At 34.8% G+C, this 23,897-nt stretch overlaps 1 protein-coding gene across 2 annotated transcripts in view; it reads left to right on the top strand.

The window, feature by feature from the left end:
• Positions 1-10,817: 10,817 nt before the first annotated feature.
• LOC124298819 (sodium/potassium-transporting ATPase subunit beta-2-like) overlaps positions 10,818-23,897 on the top strand; it is a 69,511-nt gene continuing 56,431 nt past the window's right edge. For both annotated transcript variants that reach the window (XM_046751344.1, XM_046751343.1), the window contains exon 1: positions 10,818-11,157. In XM_046751344.1, the coding sequence (XP_046607300.1) occupies positions 11,001-11,157 (157 nt within the window). In that variant the 5' untranslated portion in view covers positions 10,818-11,000. The remainder of the gene's footprint in view (positions 11,158-23,897) is intronic.

Below are 23,897 nucleotides of genomic sequence, written 5' to 3'. Positions count from 1 at the left end.
AATTTGACTGTCAACGATTTCAGAACTCCAATCGTGGTCAAAATTCTTGTCTTCTCCCTGATCGTTAAGGCGTTGTTGCGTAAGATTTTATCCAAAAGCCTGGTATTTCCAGTTCCGAATCGAATCCATTTTGCAATCTCTGCCGGTGACGATTTTTCAGTTAAAATCTTGAACGCCGTTTCCATGATTTGTATTAATTTCAAACACTTTTCAGAATCCATGTTTCTTCTTCTTTCGATCATACACTTGACAAAGATAGAGCTGCAAATCTTGCTCTAGAATGACCGCTCTACGCTGACATGGTCCCTTTTATGGGTAAACAATGACGTGACTAACACACCGAGGCGGCTTCTTCACAGGGCTCACGAACTCAACGTCGCAGCGCAATCCGTTGTCCGCAGGCCGCTCACCGTCAAGTCGAAACTCGTTGGACGATTTCGAGTATTGTTTTCGTCGGACGATGCCGAGAATCTTTCAGGGTCAACAAAGCTCTTTCTCACGGTCCCGGACCACTCGCCGTCAAGTCGAAACTTGTCGAACGCATTGTTTGTCAGCCTACATTCGTTCAGGGTCGAAGCAGCCGCATACAAACTTCAGAACCTTCCAGAATTCGACGTCGCACCGCAATCCGTTGTTGGCAGGCCGCTCGCCGTCAAGTCGAAACTCGTCGGACGATTCCGAGAATAGTTTGTCTGAAATTCGTTCAAGGCCAGAGCGGGTCTTTCAGAATTCAACGTCGCACCGAAATCCTTTGACCGCATGCCGCTCGCCGTCAAGTCGAAACTTGTCGAACGCATAGTTTGTCAGCCTACATTCGTTCAGGGTCGAAGCAGCCGCATACAAACTTCGGAACCTTCCAGAATTCGACGTCGCACCGCAATCCGTTGTCGGCAGGCCGCTCGCCGTCGAGTCGAAACTCGTCGGACGATTCCGAGTATTGTTTTCGTCGGACGATTCCGAGAATTGTTTGTCTGAAATTCGTTCAAGGCCAGAGCGGGTCTTTCAGAATTCAACGTCGTACCGAAATCCTTAGACCGCATGCCGTTCACCGTCGAGTCGAAACACGTCGGACGATTCCGAGTATTGTTTTCGTCGGACGATTCCGAGAATTGTTTGTCTAAAATTCAACGTCGCACTGAAATCCTTTGACCGCATGCCGCTCACCGTCGAGTCGAAACACGTCGGACGAATTGTTTGTCAGTCCAGATTCGTTCAAGGTCGTGAGAATCTCCTCGATCCTTCTGGAAGCTCTCAAAACCTGACACACGCCATGATTCCCGGTCGAACGTTCAAGGATCCACGGGGTCCGCTGATTTATTTGGAGATTTATTTTTATTTTCATTCGTAGATGTGTGTTTCGTAGTATTGTGTAGCTGGGCAGTCGCTTATGTTTCACACACACGAGTGTGCGTCCGTGGGTGTGCGGCCAGCAGCGTGTGCCGCGGCAACAATACCGAGGTCAGCGCTCGAGAAGGGGTACAACAGGGAGAGAGGGGAGGTGCCGATATTTAATCCGTAAACAAATAATAATAATTCACTCAGACGAACAAAACAGCAATTTCCGTGGTGGGAAATCCAGATGAAATGGTGAACTCTGATTGGCCTAACGCTATCGCTTATAATTCAAAAACTATGCGTCGGACGAGCTTCCGGCAAAGAAATTCTTGGTTGGATTTGAGTCAGGTATCACGCTGGCTGGTCCGTGTCCCCCAATTTAGGGACATCCTGTATAATAGTGTGAACCCGAATATTTGAAACACGTTTTTAAAATTGCTCCTATCGATTGTTTACATGTAACATTAATTATTTTCATTGACACTTTGTAGGCGCGAATTTTTTTGCTTGGAACTTGGCGCGAGCGTAGAGTTTAAAATAATATATACCTAAATGGTCTGCCTTTGGAAATGCAGCGCTCCGGATGTCTGCCTGTTCGATTTTCTTCGTTTTTGGGATGATTTTGACCATCAGTCCAAAGGACAGACATGATCAAATAATTTACCACACCTTTTTTTTTTACATTTTTGAAGCCATGCAACTTCAAAAGTCAGCCTTACCATGGTGGCAGACTATTTTTTTGTGGTTTTTCACATTGTCTTTAATCGAACAATTAAGGTCTGCCAAGTGTTCATTTCATATACACTTTTTTAAATCATAAAAAAAAATTAAAAAGTCGATTACTACTAAAGTTATAGGTCTGGATGTCCGCCTCTTCGGTTTCTTCGTTTTTTTGATATTTTTGACCATCAGTACAAACGGCAGATATGATCAAATAATTTACCACACCCTTTTTTTTACATTTTTGAATCGATGTAACTCAAAAGGTCAGCCTTACCATGGTGGCAGACGCGGTCCTTAATGTTTCTTATGATACAAACATCGATATTAATAACGTCTGCCACATGATCAGATCATATAGAAATTTTTGCACCCAGCTCCCTAACTAGAAGAGATTTCTTGTAGTGTTAGTCAGGGTCAAACAGAGAGTGTGAAAAGTAATCCAATAACCACACGTCGTTGTCGAGAAATTAGGAAACCAACCTACCGAAAAAACAATTGCTTAAAGTTAAAGTAAATAGATCAGAGCGTTTAGTACATGCGAGAAATTTTGTACAGCTAAAATCATCTATAATCAGCAATAAATTTGAAAGGAATCAAAATAAGCGCAAGTAGTCGAACTTTGACTCGCAAGTTGATGTATGGAGCGGGAAAAGTACATGATTGTTGTAAGTACGATCCAATGTAATCACGTATTTTCAATGTTTGTTTATCATACTGTGAACTACAAGGTTGCAATGGGAAGTCTGAAAGACATGCATAAACATTAGTAGAAAACTGTAATATTTATTTGTTGAAACATGTGGCTAGTTAATTATAATTTTGAATATGCAAATGTGTGTCTACTCCGGACAGTTCATTTTGGTCCTTAAATTGTATATTATGTTACTAACGCTACATTGTCATCCGTTAGCATTTTTTACTGTTGTATCTTGAGACATATTGTTAGTACAGCAAGTTATTTTTAGGAAACTGTAAAGGAATATTTTATACTTGAAAAAAGAAAAGGATGTTGTATATGTGTGATCTATGTATGCGACTAGAGAGGGCCGTCGAATGATAAGGCAATTGGTGCCAAGATAGCTAAGAGAGAGTTTGTATAGTATATAAATCACCCTCTTGTAATAAAATACAGTAATTAATACTAGTAACTTACATCAATTATAAACATTCCTTCCAAATATTACAGGAAGGAGTTCGCCATGGGGAAACTTTATTGGGGATTTGTATTTGAACTATTGTAAGTGGACAATTACTTAATTTACTACTATGAGATATTTACATGATTTTCAATCATCAAGACACTCAATTCGTAATTCTTATTCATAAAAGCTTTTGGATTTTTATAATGTTTTCATTTATTCATTCATTTATTTATTTTACAAGAGCTTTTTTGACCTCACAAATTCGTTTTTTTTTTATTTTCCTCATATCCAATGTGACTTGTTTTTACCCGGGAAAAAATGAATTTGCCTAATTATATAAGGTTATATATGATTATATATAGCGTATATATAATTATATATGGTTATATGTAGACATACATATAAATATATATAATCATATATAATCCAACCTAAGTATTCTTAACTAATATGGGCCCATATATAAATATATATAAAGTCATACATGATTATATATAAATCTATATATAATTAGATCTGTTCAGATCTAACTGATAGAGGACCATATCTAGTTATATATAATCATATCTAATCGAATATAAATTATAAATTCATTAATAAATGATTTTAGTATATATGTTTATGTACCAGATTTTTTTTATTAATACTTACAGATGTAGAGCTAATATATAAATTATATAGTTAATAATTTCTTGACTTATACTCTAATTTATATTGTTATTATTATTACTTGTAAATCTATACTAAATTAATAATGCAATTGATTTATGTATAAAAATAAGGCATTTATTATCATGCAGTTATATAAAATATTTTCTAAATTTTACATCATATCTTTAAGTCTTTTAATAGAATACACTTTGTTAATAGCATTTTCACCAAATAGTTTTTAAAGTAGTTGGTTTTTTGCAGACACAATTCCTGACTCTTGTAAGTTGTGTGACTTCTTTAACATCAGAATACTTGATTAGCACTGTATCATTCATTTCTGTTATAGGAATAACATGTTCAATAATACTTCTGGTTTTCATGTGATAGAAGAGTTTAGTATGTTCAACAGTGAATTGGTTTATAATGATATACAAATTCTCTTGAAACTCAAAAATATATTTAATTGATCCATTAATTAAAGATTCACCAAAATCTATCTGCACAGTGTGACTACTCGTTTCGGTCATTTTATAAATTTCTGATGTATAAATTTCATTTTTTATTTTGACACGTGCATAGATAGATATATTTTCTAATTCAATGCCATTAGATAGCAATAAGCAGAGCTCAAGGTCATTCAATTTTGCATTTGTAATCATCTTTCCTAAAAATTTATCACCAGAACGCCATGGCGCGGCGCCTCTAGTAACTATACATCACCAGAGCGCCATGGCGCCTCTGCACTGGTAACTAAACAATACTACACATAACTTTCGCACACACTTGCATACACAAATCACAAATAAAAGTCGTAACCGTTTTGATTGCACGTGTCCGCTTCTGTTTTATTTTCTTAAATACTACTTAGTAATATTTAATTATTGATTTAAATAATTTTATTTAAATCTGATAATAAAAATAAACTTACAAAAATAAAGACACGATGTTTATTCTAAAATGCACAAGAGATAATTCTTTTTGTAAAGTTGATGACAATGAGGTTATCTTCAGTAAAGATCGCCCGCCAAATCAAGGTGAAACTATTAAATTCCAGTGGAATGGGAAAGAGGAACTTGGTGAAATAATTATGATGTCTGGTAAGTGAAAATCTGTTAATACACAAGCTAAATATTAATACTGTATTTATTTTGTCGCTTTCGTGTAAATTATATATGTGAGATTAATAAACCCTGAATATGTGCTTGTTGGGTTCAGAACAAAAATTTACTTATATTTATCAGAGTTTTAATGAAATACTATATTTGAGTATACATTTTTTAGATAACATTAAAAAAATAAATACGAAATTTGAGCAAATAAAGAAAAGCTTGCAAAAAAGACCCCGTACACCAAGCATGTCTCCTGAAAGGACGAATGAATCACAAGTTCCTTTAAAAAGACCAAGGAAACCGAATTCAAAGTATACTTCAGAGTCGTATGATGTTGATAGCTCACTAAAAGACTTGTTGGATGATAGGCGGGACAGTAGTGAAAGCGATAAGAGTTTTGAGAATTTGAAAGAATCATGCGCTGATGATAACGACAAGGAAAATGATCCTTCGACTTCTAGATCTTTCAAAAAGTCAGGTCACAATGATAAAATTCCAGTGGGTGTTACAGATGATGACGATGATTGCAACGACCCTGATCTTTACGGTAAAGATTGGCCTGGAGAAAAGGTATGTTTTTTAATTATACTGTAGTATTTTATTATTATATTAAGAAATAATGTTATAGTGATATTTTCTGTTCTGGTACTAGTTATATTTATTTCTAATGATTATTTTTCTATGATAGATGGTTAAGTTGATAGACAAAATTTACTGTAAAGAGACAGAGCACAAAATATGCAAGACACAGTGCAGTCAAGCTTCTCACGTCGTTCGAAGAATGATTCCAGGAGTTTTTAAGCCAGATGGCTATTTAGATGCTACACTGACTGGACCAGCTCCTAGACCTCATCTTCAGGCTGGAAAGCCAACTCCAGTGAAAGCAATGAATGCTTTAGCGAAAAATGAGATTATCGGTAATAAAAAAAAAAAATTTGTAGAAATCTCTAATTATATTCTTACAATATTTTAGTATCGAGTATTTTTTATAAATATTTTTAAGACCTAACTTAACTTTTAATTCATATTCATACGTTCATAAACTGTTTAAATGTCTGCACGTGTATTTAAATTATTTTCATTTTATTAAGTAACATTTTTATTTTTAGAGTTCGCTATGGCTTTAGCGGAGACCAAGGGTTGGAAAACTAAGAAAGGAGTCCCGCAAACTGAAGAACAACTAAGAAGTGTCATGTCGCAACGGATTGGGGAACTAAAAAGAACTCATAAGGCTAATAACGTCGAAGCTAAGTCTTAAATAGTTATTGCACGACTGAAATCTTTTTGTTCACTTTCCCTGAATATTTATTTTATTTTATTAAAGTTAAAATTCTTGTCCTTTAATTTATGAGATTTTATATGTAATTAACAGCAGTAAGAAGTCATGCCAAATATAAAAGTTATAAGTATTACAATACCTAGAATTAAAAAACTAGAATAATATATGCTTGATTATATTGAATAATATTTTAGTAAAAAAATTGTTACATGAATAAGCTGATTTGCAATTATAATAAAAGTTCCTCATCTCTACTTCGGAAAATTCAATAAGTGTTGAATATACTAATATAAGTGTTAAATATTACTATATCTAAGTATAGTTATATGCATAGTTATCACATAAACTGAAGTGTAATTTTTAAATAGCTCTTTGAATATGTAATACTATTATAATAAAAAATAATTTTCATTTCTCTTTTAAAATTTTGTGAATTATTACATGAATATATATAATCATATATGATTAGGCAAAATCATTTTTTCCCGGGTACTGTTAAATTTTTCAATTCCCATTGAATAATTGCGCTTTTGCAGCTTGTACATTTTTTTTACTTTTTATATCAATCAGTTTATCATTCTACAATTTTAATCGTAGATTTTTACATAATTGTTACTAATTTTTCAAGCAATCTTTGTAAGTAATGATTTTTTTGTACTGATTTATTTTTTATTTTCCACTATTTTATAGTCTGGTTGACCAATGGTACCAATAAATTTACACCCTATGTGTTACCAAAATAAAATACTTCAATTAATGCTAAAAATACAAAGTTAAAGGTCCGAAATTATATTTCAATCTTCCATAACCAATATCTGTTTCTCCATTAGAATTATATCTAAATCGGCTATGCAAGCCTTTTAAAAGAACGTATTTTTTGGTCAAAGTACAGTTCAACTATTGTGGAGGTAAACACATGCTGAATGAAGTACACATATTTACTTGAAACATTTGGTCAACGCGTCAACAAACTAATTGTAAGCTTTGCAACGTGTATCTGATCAAAATGTGTTTCCCGCTTCAAAAGAGCCCCAAGTTTTCCCCTTCCTCCGCCCCCCCCCCTGCCCCTCGCCGTCCTAATGGGTCCAAGCTGTAACACGTAGAAAAGGTACCCGTCCACTATCCAGTCATATAGAGATCATTGCGTCGTGCCCATAAAAGAATGAAAAATATCGGTTTTTAATTTTTTTAACAATGACGCACCTTTAGGAAAAATCTACAGAAAATCACAGAAAATCACACAAAACCTGACGTTCAAGATGTCGAAAAGAGAAGGTGGTCACTTGTTAGTATCCACCGGAAATCAGCAATCTAAATGTTCAACAATTTTTAGACTCTCGAGTTTGCTACCGAAAAAACTGAAAAAAAATCCTTCACACGTGTACAGATGTCTGCTAGATTTGTGATTTGTTTCATAATTTTCGGAGTTAAAATGGCGGATTTAACGCGAGAAGACTGAAAATCGCGTGTTTTTTTACGATAACTTCGGGTAAAATGGAGTTAGAAAGCTTAAATTTGGTATGGGTCAATCATTCATCAGCAGAAAACTTGCACTTCCATTGCAGAATCCATTCCGAGCAGGGGCACTTTTGACATGCTTACCCGGCTATGCCCTTTTCCATTCTAACAATTACGACATAATTAGTTGAAACATTTTGTTTGCGGACATTTTTTCTCAGTATTTCCCAAAATCAAATAATAATGAATCGCAAAAAATTTTTAACTATTCATGTCGAAATTACAGCAAAAAAAATTTCAGTAATGCAATTAAAAAAAAAAAACAAAACGATATCCTACCCTCGTGTTGGTTTTCTACTCGTTGTTTCAAATTACAGAATTCGTATTGATTTTCTCAAAAATTAGAATATTGTTTTCCAGATGGCTTAAACGACTAAAAAACCGAGTTGATAAATAAATATGAAAAAAATCTCTCAGGAGTTTTTTGAGTGACGAGTATCATCAAAAATGAAAATAAAGTATACATAATGGTCAAGGTCACAGGCGGTGTTATTTTGCCTGGAATGGCCTATATGTATTTCGTTCAGCACGGAACTATTCGACCAATGCTTAGCTCCTTTTTTTAATATTCTTGAAATATTGCTGAAAATTATTTCATTTCAAACATTGAAATTTGTTTTTACATTTATGTAATAAATGTTTCAAGAAATAAGAAGGTATCCAACAAACATTTCAAAGGTGCGCGAAAAAAGTCGTTCGATAGTCGAATCTATTCTATCATCTTAACAATACGAGGTCTCCGGGATACACCTACTGGAAATTTATTATTGAATTATCTATGAAATGTTATACATGAAATTGAATTATGAGCAATTGAGAGAGAACCTTGAATATGTTTACTAATTGAAAACATAGAACTATAAATAAAACAAAAGAGAACCTAAAAAAATTAGACAAAACCATTCGTTCGATCGCAAAAATTTTGATGTATTCTGGAAACGGTAAATTAGATAATTTCTTCAATAAAATAATTCTCGTATGTATACAAATGGCTTACTAGCATTAAAACTTCTCCACACTCGTTACGTTGATCGTGTACATTATCGTATAGTGTCTGCAAGCTGATTATCTGTATGCGCAAAATTCGCGTGGAGAAATGAAAAGTATACGGGGCACTGAACTTCTAAGCGAATTATGATAATCCCAGCACTAACGTCAGTGTTTGTGAGATTATAAGGAAACTCCACGTAGACCAGTTCATTTGCTGGCTCTTATACTACATAGAGCGAGAATTTATCTTGATTTATAATGCTTTTGAATAATTGAATGTTCATTGTAAATTATTAAAAATTATTATCGTGTCCCCTAACAATATATTGATTGAAAATCACAAAAAAGAATACGGTTGTAACTGAAAATTATAATTCATCTAGTTCTGCATTCACGAATACTCGGCAAGACAATGATGCAATTCGAGAATTAGAAAATACTAAATTCGGTATCTAGCAGTCAGAGATTTTGAAACAGATGCCATCGTTTTATGTCGCGAATGGAATAGTAACTATTCGCGATGGCCACTGAGTTAATGTGAGAATAATCGTTACATCGATTAATCGATTCCAAAAAAATAATCAAACACGACTCAATCGAATCGGTAAGAATTGATCGATTAATCTATTATTTCGTGTTTGTTTAAAATCAATTTTGAAACCAAAATTTCGTAAATTTCAGCATGTAGTCTGAAAAGAGGAAATTTTTATTTATTTTTTCTCATAATTTATAATTTCATTCAAAATATTCTTTAATTTCAGGTAAAAATATTCATTTATTTTTCACTTATTATATCAAATAGGTACCTAGTAAGTAAGACAATGATAATAATCGATACTTTAATCACGTAAAGTGATATTGTATTGCATCGTTCGTGGAAGTATAAAACAAAAACCGATTGTGAGGAAAAACAACCAAGTCAGTTGATTAATGGGGTTTGAAAAATAATCGATCACACTCGATTAATCGGGAAAAAATAATCGATTAAAGGGGAGTAGGCAGCGAAAATAGGTCGAAACTGGAATAAAATTCAAATGTCATTTGTGAAGAACGGAAACAATATGTACATACATTTTATTTTCTACGATATTTTTATTGGAGTTTTGGCTATGAAATTCGGTGGCTGCAATTTTAAAAATATTAATGTTTATGGGAGGTATGGGCGGATAAAGAAGACCACGCGTCTCATGCGCTGCTCCTTTATTTCCACGATTCTGAGTGAACGCTAAAAGTTTTCGACAAATTTAAAGCACCATTCTCTTCAGGGGATGTTCCTCTACAGACTGAATTTAAATTTTTGAAAAAACATGAAAAGCAAAGAATTGGCGGCTAAAATTTAAAAAAAACATTAAAAAATTAATGACCTTTTTGTAATAACAACGAAATTAAAAAAAAAAAAAATTACATAGACGTTAGCTCACTTTGTAGAGATAGTTGATATCTTCATATAAAAGAAAACTCAAGGCGATATCTTGAAGCGTTTTTGAGTTATCGTGGCAAAACTAATGACAAACTTTGATTCGAGAAAGACGCGTGTAAATATGAACTGCACTCGAACGCACGGTTGTCTCCAACGCTCGCAATATCTTGCTTTATTATTAATATTTTTTTACGTACACCACTGATTTTCACCGACAAAAATGTGACAAACAAGTTAGAAATAATAAAAATTGCGTATGTTTTTTCAATTGTTCATAAACGCGAATTGAATGGTCACCCCTTTTTGAAACGTCAAAGCCTTTATAGTCCCGCTGACGTGAGCTTAACTTTGCGAATTTTGCAGTTTTTCTTACCACAAAATGTTTGGAAGAGATTGTAGTAACGTAATCCAAAAAAAAAAAAAAATGAATTTTTCGATGCCTACTCCCGTTGATCGAAAATAATAATCGAATAATTGGAATAATCGAATAATCGAAAATCGATTATTTATGGTCATTCCTAGTAACTAGAGCCTGCCCTCTCGCGTTGCTTGAATACGCTGTCGGCTTCAGAGAAGTGTCCGCGACCTACAAACTGTATGTACGAATTTGCAGCAGTGGCCTGTGGCAGTCAGTACGTGTTTGGCAACCGTGGGGCTTACGTCCGATAGTGGTGATTTTCTTACTATTGCTCAAAACGCGATATTGGCAGATGTTAGTGATGTCAGAACAATTATTCATTTCAAATTTTCGATGATTGACTATCGCCGTTGAACATTTCTCATCAAAATATCATAGCCCAAACTTGTGCACCAAATTGACAATTAGTGTTATCATGAGTCACCAGGTGAAAAGGTCTGAGAATGAAACTTTCAAGACAGCAGAGCGTAGCAGACGTTCTCGGGCCAAAGTCCCTCGTTGGAAAGCATTGCGACTAGCTATATATGATCCATCGACAAAAAAATTTCTAGGAAGAACAAAATCTAGCTGGGGTAAATATAATATACGAAGCTTCATTTAATTTTTATTTTACTCTTGGAACACGTAAATGTAACTCGATAACATATCAACGACAGCACAAAGTATTCATTCAAGCATCAGCATGAATAGAACAACCGCATCTTTAGGATTACCGTGAGCCAGCCCTCGAATTCCCGTTTTCACACTGCAGGTTCCAAGATCACACAACAAAAAAATATTGATATTCAATTTGAACTTCGAATTACAAATTCAGATGCGTGATTAACAATTCAAAAACCCTTTGATACCTTATTTCATGAATATATGACGGTTTTGTTTTAATTTCAAACCACTGTAATGAATTTACCATTACAAATTTTGGGATTTTGACCTTGGATTCGTGATCAGCGACCCAAAAAGCATACCGTACCAATTTTCATTCAGATCTATTCTCGATACATCATTTTTATTTTATTTTTACACTAGGGAAACGGGAAGTTAAAAACATTGTTCCGACCGAAATATTGCAGGATGATATTCCAATGTTTTAGTTTTACTTTTTTAGGTAGATTGTTTCATTCTCAGTACGTCAACCTACTTTCCTTTACGTCAACAAGAAAAAAAATGTCACTGACAATAGTGCAGTTTGACTTATTACGGTACATGTCATTTAATTTACTCGGACACTCATTTGTATCATTAAGAGTCGACCTTTCCAGATATTTTTTATTATGATACAAAGTTACACCTATAATCATTGAAACTAAAAACGTGTGTTATTTTCTTGGACTGCTGTACTCGTACACCGTTTTACCTCAGTTAGAATATACAGCTTATCAGGAACATACCTTCACTCTCAGAGTATGCTGGAAAATTCCTAACAGAGATTTGGTTGTCATATTTTCTTGATTTTCCCTGGTCCCAATAACAAACTTTGGAATCGCTTTCTTGTAGAATTCATACTTCCATAAGATGTTATTTTTCGAAAATTTACTCACAATGTCACCGTAATATTGAAAATGTCATTACTAATGAAATTGATCGGCAGCTGAATGAATTGAGTTCAGTGACAGTTCATTTTCGTTTGAAATTGTAGATCAGTGACATGTAATGCAGTACAGCACTTGTGGATTTTGGTGGTACAGGAAGACACATTGGAATATTTTACTGTAGCACATTATTGTTACAAATAAATTATCGCATTATGTGATAGCTGGGGGCTTAAGTTACAAGATTCAACAAATCGGATGAGGTGCAATATACCAAGGATATTTCTTGTATTGCATCGTCTGTTTACAGTTTGTTGTATGTGGCTCATTCCATGTGAATTCTACCTGGGTCTGACTCTTGACCTTTCTGATTTAAACATTTTTGTATGTAATACCAGATTTAAAAAAAATTCGGATTTTCGGAAAATATTTTGAGTCTTCAGGTTGAAAAAATTGCAAATAATCAATTAGTTTGGAAACATTTTCAAAAAATTCTAAAAAATGCAGTGTTATATGTAAAATTGTTTGAACAGCCGTTCACAGTAAACTAACTTTTCATTTTATTTTTTTGTTTGTTTTGATAAAAACTCGAAAAAACTGAGAAGGAAGCGCTGGTTCACTTCAGCCTGAAGCTCAATTTTTTTTTTTATTTGACAAATGATTTTTCAGAATTGTTTCGGATTTTTAAATTGTGTCGATCAGTACGTTCATTTTTAAAAATTGTCATTAATTCAAATAGATTCGAAAAATTAAAAAAAAAATTGAATGTCTTTGAGAGTCAAAACAATCACCCAAAAAAATGCGAACCAAATCCGAAAGGTCAAGAGTCTCAGGTCGAGTTCGTATGAAACACCTTCATACGCATCTGAAAATAGTTAACCGTATTACTTATTTGATAAACGCTACTGAAATGCAACAACTTGTCAAGGGTACTTTTTTGTGATTGATTCGGCAAATATAATGTGTAACCCATTCGAATGATGTCTTGTCGTTTGACTATTTTTATATCTTACCATATAGAAAAATATAGTTCGAGGTACAAACTGAAAATCAGTTACACACGTCCATAAACTACGAAACGCACTTATGGTGGGGGGAGGGGGCGCGCATTTCCCGAAAATACAATTACGTAGCTTGCGGATGGCTTCATGTATGTATGTGTTTAGAGAGATTACAATAGAGACTGGACCATTGACATGGGATCCGCGAATTAGTGATGGATGACTATAGCGAGGAAGCGGGATGATCGATGACGATAGATTATATTTGATTATCAATATAGAATACTTTATTCGAGGAAGATACAGAGGTGATGCGATCTGTATCGCAAGAGAAGAGAACGATAACTGATGATTTACAGTCGAGAATACAAATTGATGATACACATACACGATTTTGAGACAGTAGACAATACATGAGATACAGCTGATTTGTTTTGAGTCACGACACGGGCAAGCGGCGAGATTTGACGCAGAAACGGCAAGTAGACATTGCACGCGAGTGTGCGTCCATGCGTGAGGACGATTTTGAGTGTCGCGAGACACACATTTATCTGATTCGACACTTTGCTGAAACAGTATGTGTTACGATTCTTTTTAATTATGTTTGCTCGTACGATATTTTCTCGTGAATATTGTGGTAATTTGATTTTGGTGCAACGGTGAATTGTTTTAAGGCCTTATTGAAGTAAAGAAACTTAGTCAACTAAACAGACAGACTTAATTTGCAATAACTGGACAATGTAGTATTGATAACTATATAATTATACTAAATAGTTACTTATACTACATTCTTGTATAATGCTATCAATATTTAAATTGTTGTTGCATCGGTACTCATTTTACTATAATGTTTCAGTCACCGTAATACAGGAAGTTACTCCTATTGTATTAATTGACCTTTCATATTTGAATGCGAAAATTGAACATAATTTTATGGTGTTAACTACAATCAGAAAAAGACAATTAAAGACATATGACTGACAATGAGTGATTTTTTAAAATCTGGATTACCTGTTATACATAATTCATTGCCGTAACCTGAAATATATACATTTAAATTCATATTTCGTGACAAATAATTTCACCACAGCAATGTAGTGCGTAAATAATGATTTTCGTTATTTTACTTTTGAGCAGAATATTTTTACTCTATATTTCAGAGCTATATTATACAAAAAAAGTTGAGATTTCACTCGATTGCATCGGGTTGAATGATTTGAAGTTATAGAATGTTAGATTTATGGGAGTCGAGAAAAAAGTACCGTTTCAAACTTTCAAAAGTGTGAATTTGCTAGCAAACTGAATTTGGATACGTTCATTGGGTGACTCCTCTAATTACCACCAAGAACGGCAAAAAAGAAATATTGCGGCCAAACCTTCGTTAGAACATTAAGACATATTCTTTGTTATACCGATCAATATTACGACACTTGAAGTGTGTTACGCAACTACCTGTGGCAGTATTCGCTAGGTTATTTTTAGTTACTGAACACGGTCACGATGGTGGCATACTCACAGAGGCATCACGTAACTTTAATGCAAATTATCCAACTCCAGGTTACCTGCCGCTTTCAACCAACTGTCACACAGTTATGAGAGCCGAAAAATCTATTCGGTGGAAATTAGTACCAGTGTGGTAATTAGGTGTTCAATTTCATGAATTCTTCTTCTCCTTTACTTTCATGGTAGGTTTCGAATTAATATCTTTTCACATGATGTATATTTAGTCTGTACACAGATGAATAGACGTTACCTCGCTGCAATTATATGTAGAATGAAAAATAAAAATGTTATCATCACCAGTTTTATGTAAAGCTTCGGTGATCTCAGAAATCCACTAACACTAATTGGTGTGTCTATGAGAATATACCTAATATGTAAAAAGCGGCATTCATTAATCATGTGATACCTTTCTAATCAATTTTAGACCCCCTCCCCCCACCGTGATCATCCATAAGATTTTGGTAAACCTTTTGGTTCGCTACCCCCCTAGCTCATTACAAAGTGATTTTTCTCACCAATAGCAATGATGATAAATATGTATTCGGAAAATATAAATCGGATGGTTATTAATCCAGGGATTCTCGTTGCTTTTTTTTACACTGACAATTAAAGCTGTGCTGTCTTCATTTTGAAGGCAATTTCTTTCGAGTTGATCAATATTGTTATCCTGTATATCATTTGGCTCGGTTACCTCATTTACTCCTCGCTACGAGCTGGGTTAACGCACGTTTTTTTGTTTACCAATGCATAAAAGTTTTGTGCATTGAAAGCTTTTTTAAACTAAAAGTTCAACCCACATTCTTTACACGTTCTGTCTGCAACTAATTCAGGTTTCGATCTTAGACTTGGATAGTGGATATCGAAATGAAAAAAAATCTCTCAATATACTTGGTGTTTTGAGAAAAAATGCACTAAAAATATACTTGATATTGCCTGAAACCCCGCCCTACTCCCATGTGATCAATCGTGATATTTTCAAGTACCCCTCCCTCCCATTGTGAGTCTCACGTGATCAATGGGTGCCCTCAACGGGCTAGCTCAAAAAATGAAACGCACAATCGAAGCTGAGATGAATATGATAATAAAATCATAATGTATCAAAGGGGCACTATTCAACATATTCCCTAGATCTAACCTGACTACCAATGAATATGCTAATCATTACTCATTGGTCGTGATTCGTTATTTTAAAAAGGCGTTTTGAAAGAGGTTGCGATGTTAATTTGTATTTTACTAACAGTCTTAGGTTCTTTAGTAACTCAGCTCGTAGTTGAACATACTATAGGTAGTACAAATTAATTATTTACAAAGACCGTATAACACTTTTTTGTATTAAGGATTAATCGATGCTAAAACTTCAAAAGATTTAGAATTCCATAAGACAATTATGATTTCAAATTCCAAGAACTTTTTATCGCATGAAAAAATGAGTGCATGATAGGATGTGAGATATCGTGGTGAACTGGATTACTGTGAAACAGTCGAGGAATATCTAAAATATTGAATCAATTATTTCACCCGCAAATACCCAATTAAATTAGCATTGGTCTAACTAACAATAAGGAAATGCTTCGGCACGCAGACTCGTTGGTCTAATGTCTTTCGCCAGAGTATTCTATTCCTGACATTATAACTTCAAGAAATTCCCATGATTCGTTGACTTGACTCGGATTTTAGTTATATTGCCGTGTTCTTCTTCGTATTACTTTGTCCTGTTCACGTATTGTTACTTATTATCACAAGTAACTAAACAGAAAACACAATTGGTGCATTCATATCACCGCAACATGGCATTGTGAAATCACTGATACATCGATGGACTGTTATGCGTTGGCTTTACAAAACGTGGGTAGCTATGTTTCTTTTTTATGGTTTATTTAATGTTGGACAATACCAATGTTACGAATTAACGATTTTTCCTCAACATGCATCGTTGCAGTAACGTTACTAACTTCAACCTCGTCTGTGAATTATATTCACCACTGGTATATTACAGATATTTCAAAAAATGAGGAAGCGTTCGTAATTATTGTGTAACCGAGTGACACTAGAATCGAAGTGTGTAGCTGATGTCTGGTTTATACGTAAAATTGACGTCACGGAGTATTAACTGTTTTCCACAAAATCAATGTAGTGCTCAAGATGAGTAAAGTAATACAGGCATATCGCATTGTTATATAACCAGGGAGGCACAATTGGTACTAAATGTATTTTACATTATAGTAGTCCATGAAGTATCGATCAAGATAAGGAATTGATATTTCCGATGGATCCAACAAATTTCCTATAAAACTACTGGTCGAAAAATAATGCTCCGCCCTTTTTCAAATTTTTTCAACCACTAGGGGCTTCGCCCCTGCGCGCTTCGCGCGCCAACCCTACCTCGGTGCTACGCGTCTCGTTGTTCGGCGCTTCGCGCCTCACTAGTTCCTTATACAGTGTCTGTTAGACAGGCGAATTTATTTGTGCTGATTTGATGACAGGTCCGCAACTGTTAATCGGTTGTTTCCGGTCAACCCGACATTGCTATTGGCTCCATATGCAGGTCTACTCAGATTGTTTTCGTAAACGAATCCACTCACATGTACAAAACCCCCGATGCCATGCATCCCCAATTGCATTTGGCGACTTATTTTGCCATTGTTATTATTTTCCCCATAGTAGAAGAAATTCATAGTTTTGCTATAAGTAGAATTTCTATGGCTTTAGACAAATTGCAAACTCGTTATGATATTCGAGCCAGTGATATAAAATCTAATCCCGGAGATTCTGTCTGGCTCTTTTAACCTCGAAGACAGAAAAGACGATGTCTGAAACTACAAAGAAACTGGGAAGGCCCTTACTTAGTGGTTAACCGTATCAAGGATTTACAGGATATAACTCTCCTCGAGTTCTGTTTCATTACTTCTACTGACGTGTTTGCCAGTATGATTTATTTAAAACGATACTTAGTCTCACCTCTGCGTGTCGATCTTGAGTGCCGTATACACAATACGCCAGCGCGCGAAAACGACAATTCCCGTCGGAAATCATCTTGATAATTCTCGTTTGCATGTTTATTTTTTGCGTGTCAGAAACAGATACCTATAAAAATATATTTCAAAGACTGTCATAAACAGCCGATGACAGCTGTCAAAGGAAGTTTTGTTTGCTAGATACTTTTTGTTTTGTTTTTGGCATCTCACCCCACCTCCAACTTTATGCGTATACTATTGTTATTATAATCTTTTTCATACTATTGTTATTACAATATTCTTTATACTATTGTTATTATAATGTTTTTTACCTGTTCATTTGTTCAGAATTTTTTTATTAGATAGAGAGATTTGTTATGTTTCCGGAAAAAGTCTACGAAAGATCTTCGTTTCGGTGCTTAATTCAGATTTATATTCGATTCACAAATTTTTTTATGTCCATGCGTACGAAGTCTGTTTGGTTTGTTTAGGTTTCTTTTTCAGCTCGTCACCATCTGTGAATTTGGTTATTTTGGATTGTGGGCGATAGAAATAATTCTATTAATACAACACTGTGATTCAAAATACTCAGTTATTACCAAAAAACAAGTTCATCTGATCAATTCTTAACGTTAGGTTGTAACAAGGTCTTATTCACTCGCAAGGTTGTTTAATTATGGTTACAGTAGCAATACTTGGACGTCGGAGTTTCTGAATCTAAGAATTGTTTAATTTTAGTTTATTAACTCTGCACCTGTATTTGGAATTGGTTTTAATTGTGTTCTAGGTTTAATTTAGTTGTGTACTGTTCGATCTTGAATTATGTTCTTTATTGTCCGATATTTAATTGTATTCGTTATTGTTTGATGTCTAAAATGATTCTTCTTTAATTTTGTGTTGTACTATTCGATGTTAAATTTCATTCTGCTTTCTGAGTTTGAAAATGAGCTCTTTGATGGTGAACTAGGTATTTAGATAAGTCGACACAAGATGATTGGTTTATATTGTCTATTCACGTTTTTAGGAATAGAGAATATTGTAAAATGCTTATGAATTTCCTATCTCACCATCTTCGTGTTTCATTTTGCAGGTTTACCTTATCTGTCTTATTGTGTCTAAAATCTGTTGTAATATACATAGTATACTGTTTAGCAGTGCACAGCTACGAGCTTGGTTTTGCTTAATAACGTATGGTATGGTGCATAAGAATTCGGAATGCAAGAATATTGTACACTAGTAGTTAGGGAGCTGGCTGCCATTTTGGTATATGATTTGTTCATGTTTCATATCGATAGGGATGAAAGTTTAGATCAATGTGAATCGATTTGGTCCAGTTAATGAAGGTCCTACATCGCTGCGTTTTTGAGTTACCGCGCTTCAAAAATGTTAAAGAAAAAGGTGTGCTAAATCATTTGTTCGTGTCTGCCTCTTGGACTGATGGTCAGAATCATCCTCAAAACGATGAAAATCCAAGAGGCAGACATGCAGGGCTCTGCATTATCACGGGACGTAGTTGTAAAAATGTAAAAAAAAAAGCTCTACTAAATCATTATTTGTTCATGGTTCTAGTTGCGACCATTCGATTCGTTAGAACTACACGAATACAAAAAAAAGTTGGCAGACATTTTGGTCACTGATTTTGAGTTGTACCATTATTTGAAGTTCACGCAGAATCAAGGGAAAGCGGGTATTACGACTCATTATTGTTAGTATTAATAGTTGTAGTATAATTATATTGTTTAATGTTTATATATACATGGGTATGTCCAATACTTTTTGACTGCAGCCTGCGGGCTTGGGTCAGCGATTCGGCTGCTGATTTTTTTCAAGAAAGTAGGTTATAAAAAAAGACAATTCTCCAAATTTGAGCTTAATGTAAGAAAATCTGGTGGCTATAGATATTTTTGAAGTTTTTAATAATTCAATTTTTTAGTTATTTTCACGATTTTTTCATGCGAGCTCTATGGGACTTAAAGACTCGAATTAAACGGCATTAACCTTCTCTGACCTTGTATTTTGAGGAAAAAAATATTTTTTTTACTCCAAAGCAAAATCCAGTTTAATTAGGACCCTTTTCATGAACTACTATTTTAGCAAAATTTCGCATAAATTTGAAACGCTGCCAATTCAAGAATTTTCCAAGTAGACGGCCAATCGACCGCTCAAATTTTTCGTCTAGGTTTACTTTATCACTACCTACACGAATTATTATTAATTACCACGTTCCTTTTTATATACGGCCTCGCAAAACCAACTGATTTTTGAAAAATCGCTGTTTGCAGATGGCTGTAACTTTTTTCTATCAACTCGAAATCGCTTGAAATTTTCAGGGAAGATACTCCATTCTATCCCCAAGCAACGCTGAAAATTTCCAGCTAGGAGTCGAAGTTGTTAACGAGCTGTGAATTTTCAAAATGCTCAAGTTTCCCACATAATATTTCGTATTTCATGACATTATCACCCATATAACAAGTATTGAGTACGACTTCATGGGACACAAAGAAACAAATATTCAATTTAAAATAAATAATTACGATACGAATGATAAATGAAATTATTTTATACTGCTATAAATATCCTATTCTCGCAGTCAATGAGTTTTTTTCTTAAAGTGATACAAATTATAGGGATGTCAGCCATATTTTTATAACATTACTTCAGTATGTAGTTTTGCAAGGTCTTCATTTTTCTTTTTTTTATTTAAGTTAATAATCGACAAGTGTAAATTTTCCACGCGCAATTCAAGAAGTCGTTGATAATGCCATGAAATACGAAATAATACGTGGGAAACTTGAACATTTCGAAAATTCACAGCTCGTTAACAACTTCGACTCCTAGCTGGAAATTTTCAGCGTTGTTTGGGGATAGAATGGAGTATTTTCCCTGAAAATTTTGAGCGATTTCGAGTTGATACAAAAAAGTTACAGCCGTCTGCAAACAGCGATTTTTCAGAAATCAGTTGGTTTTGCGAGGCCGTATATAAAAAGGAACGTGGTAATTAATAATAATTCGTGTAGGTAGTGATAAAGTATACCTAGACGAAAAATTTGAGCCGTCGATTGGCCGTCTACTTGGAAAATTTTTGACTTTGCAGCGTTTCAAATTTATGCGAAATTTTGCTAAAATAGTAGTTCATGAAAAGGGTCCTAATTAAATTGGATTTTGCTTTGGAGTAAAAAAAAATATTTTTTTCCTCAGAATACAAAGTCAGAGAAGGTTAATGCCGTTTAATTCGAGTCTTTAAGTCCCATAGAGCTCGCATGAAAAAATCGTGAAAATAACTAAAAAATTGAATTATTAAAAACTTCAAAAATATCTATAGCCACCAGATTTTCTTACATTAAGCTCAAATTTGGAGAATCGTCTTTTTTTATAACCTACGTTCTTGAAAAAAATCAGCAGCCGAATCGCTGACCCAAGCCCGCAGGCTGCGGTCGAAAAGTAATGGATCTACCCATACACATATTTATAATGTACACGGTAATACGTTATATATCTATGTATAGGTAAGCCCCAACTGTCCACGGAGTTATAACGTTCTCTCTTCTCTTTAAGAAAGAAAGACAAACTATACTGTTACTCTATACCTGCGGGACGACAGGTAACAGATTTAGAACCCAAATATTTGAAATATGTGTTACGTCCGTGAGTAGAGTTTACTCCTGAGCGGAAGGAGTAACCTGGTTGGCTTCGCTTTTACGTTTCAGGTCAACCGGAAATCAGGATGAGGATTGAATGAACTTGAGTATGTTTGATATATCGATTATATATTTACTGTGTAGAAGTTGAGATACTGGTAGGAATGAATTGTGTTGTGCGAGAGATATATAAGAAGTCTGCATGTGGAGTTGTCGAGAGTTAGAATAGGAGTGTCGCTCGAGACTTGAAACGTACGGGTGCAGAAAAGGTGTGACAATGCTAGAAGTAGGGAATGAAATTTGATGAGTAAGCGGGATAGTGAGTAGCGTGAGACTACGTAGAGATAAGAGGACAGGACAGGGACCATGAGATTAATGGAAGAACTGTGGGGGAGTTAGCGAGTAGGAAAAATAGAGAGAAGTGGTATGCTGGATGTAACATATATTTTTAAAATCGCTCCTATCAATTGCTTATATGTAACATTAATTATTCTCATTAACATTTTGTAAGCGCAGAATTTTTTACTTATATATTCAATTTCACATTATATTTAAATTGTCTGCCTTTGGAAAATCAGAGGTCTGGATGTCTGCCTCTTCGATATTCAACGTTTGTTGGATGATTCTGACCATTAGTCCAAGAGGCAGACATGAACAAATGATTTTGCCACCTTTCTTTTTTAAACTTTTTTGAAGCGCCGTCAATTGACAACGCAGGCTCGCCATGGTGGCAGACGCAGTCCTCAATGTTTCTTATGGTACAAAAATCGATATTAATAATGTCTGCCACATGAACAAATCATATAGAAATTTCGGCAGCCAGCTCCCTAACTGTAGGATGGTAACTGTGCAGATCGATATGGATTTAGGAACTTACGGCAAGAGCGTGTAAGGGGCCGTTCAAGTATTACGTAAGCAGATTTATTGCAATTATTTACCCCCCCATCCCCCTTGTCAGCAAAAGTAAGCAAAGCTCTTACCCCCTCCCCCCATGGTTACGTAAACATTTGTCAATTAATGTATTGTTTTTTTAATTTTATAATGTTATAATTATAATTTGAAAAATAAGAAAATAGATTTAGGATAGAGATTATATTTTACTGAAACGGTATTCAACATAGAGTAAAGGACAAAAATATTATATCTTACTAACATAACAAACTTATTTTAAATTTTTGGTACATATATTAAATTCAAATTAACAGTCTTCAGTCCATGAAACCCGAATCCATGATTCTAAGTTTTCGATGACATTGGATTGCTTCGATTGCTGCTCAGTGTTGTGAGTCTGCTCGCTTTCATCCGATTTTGGAATGTCTACGTCATTCTCATCGAGCCATTCAACATCATGGTGCTCTAAATTTTGAATAATGCACATCAGTTCATTAGCACGACGAGCAGCGACTCTTACAGGTCTAACTTTCCTATCAGTGTGCGTGTTTACTTTCTTATGGATCTTTTCGATGTGACGATTTAGTGACTTGACGGAAGCATGATAAAGACCACACGTTTTGCATGTTCGACTTGATAGCCTCAATTGTACCGTCGGACAAAAATAATCGTATGGCATTTGCAGGAAATCTTTGAGTGAAGCACTTAAGCGTAGAGCTAAATTGACTGGAAGATTAAGAAATTGCCCTCCTTCATCTAAAACCAAGTCATCAACTGTTTGTTTTACTTTTACAGGTGGTGGAAGAAACCTGTTGTCTAGTAATCTAAATAGTCCACTTCTTGGACGACAGCATTCTGTATTTCTACATTTTACAATTTGGAGCAAGTATTGGCTTTCACGCACATGTTCTGAATACCATTTAATGTCTGGAAAATCAGGAAGATCTTGTTCACCTGCCCCAACATATTTTGCATTAACATTATAGCCATCAATTTCCATTGAACTCCATACTTCAGCTAATACTTTTCCTGCAAATTCGAAATTAGATCTTTCTAAATGTTCATCAATTGTAACGCCACGTTCATCCAAATGAGACCCAAAATGGTCATGAGGCAATATTAAACCAGCCAGTTCCCGACTAAGAGGAGCCATTCTGCGCTCTACTCTGTTGTACGCACTTCTTCCGGGAGCATTGGTAGCTAAAAACAATGCATCGAGATCATGTCGCTTAAAGTGTTGTATAGCAAACCCTATGACTTTTTGATAACGCGGATTTTCATCTGGCCCTCCATCAACCGTCATGATTACCACTGGTTTTACTAGTCCATGGTCAGTTTTAGCTAATGGTCGAAACTCTTCAAGTTCGAGAAGCGTCTCGAAATCCTGAGCATGAGTATTAGCAGTAGATGAACTATGCTTTCCACTTCGAATAGCGATGTATGTTGGTCCAGAATATCCAACGGCTTGCGGTTGTCCTAGCATATTGGAAGTGATTTTGATACCAGCATAAACAGATGGTATTAATTTATGACGCTCAGCGATTACCCAATCGTGATCAGGCAATTTGATTCTATATTCCATGTGCATTAGAAGAGGTGCTTGCTTATTTGCCGCAGTTACGCCAATAGGGACTCGAGCTTTATCATCTTGAGATATGAAAAATACTTGATCTGGTCCTAGTATGGATGCTATGTTCTCTAAATAATGGATTGATGTTTCAGCGAACTTGCTATCTAAGTGGCTCTTGTGGTGATCAGTTTGAGCCCGAATGAGCTTAACAGGGACTGTCGATACA

Source organism: Neodiprion virginianus, chromosome 2 (genome assembly GCF_021901495.1).
Source record: "Neodiprion virginianus isolate iyNeoVirg1 chromosome 2, iyNeoVirg1.1, whole genome shotgun sequence".
Lineage (NCBI taxonomy): Eukaryota > Metazoa > Arthropoda > Insecta > Hymenoptera > Diprionidae > Neodiprion > Neodiprion virginianus.
This window is presented reverse-complemented; position numbering and strand designations above follow the sequence as displayed.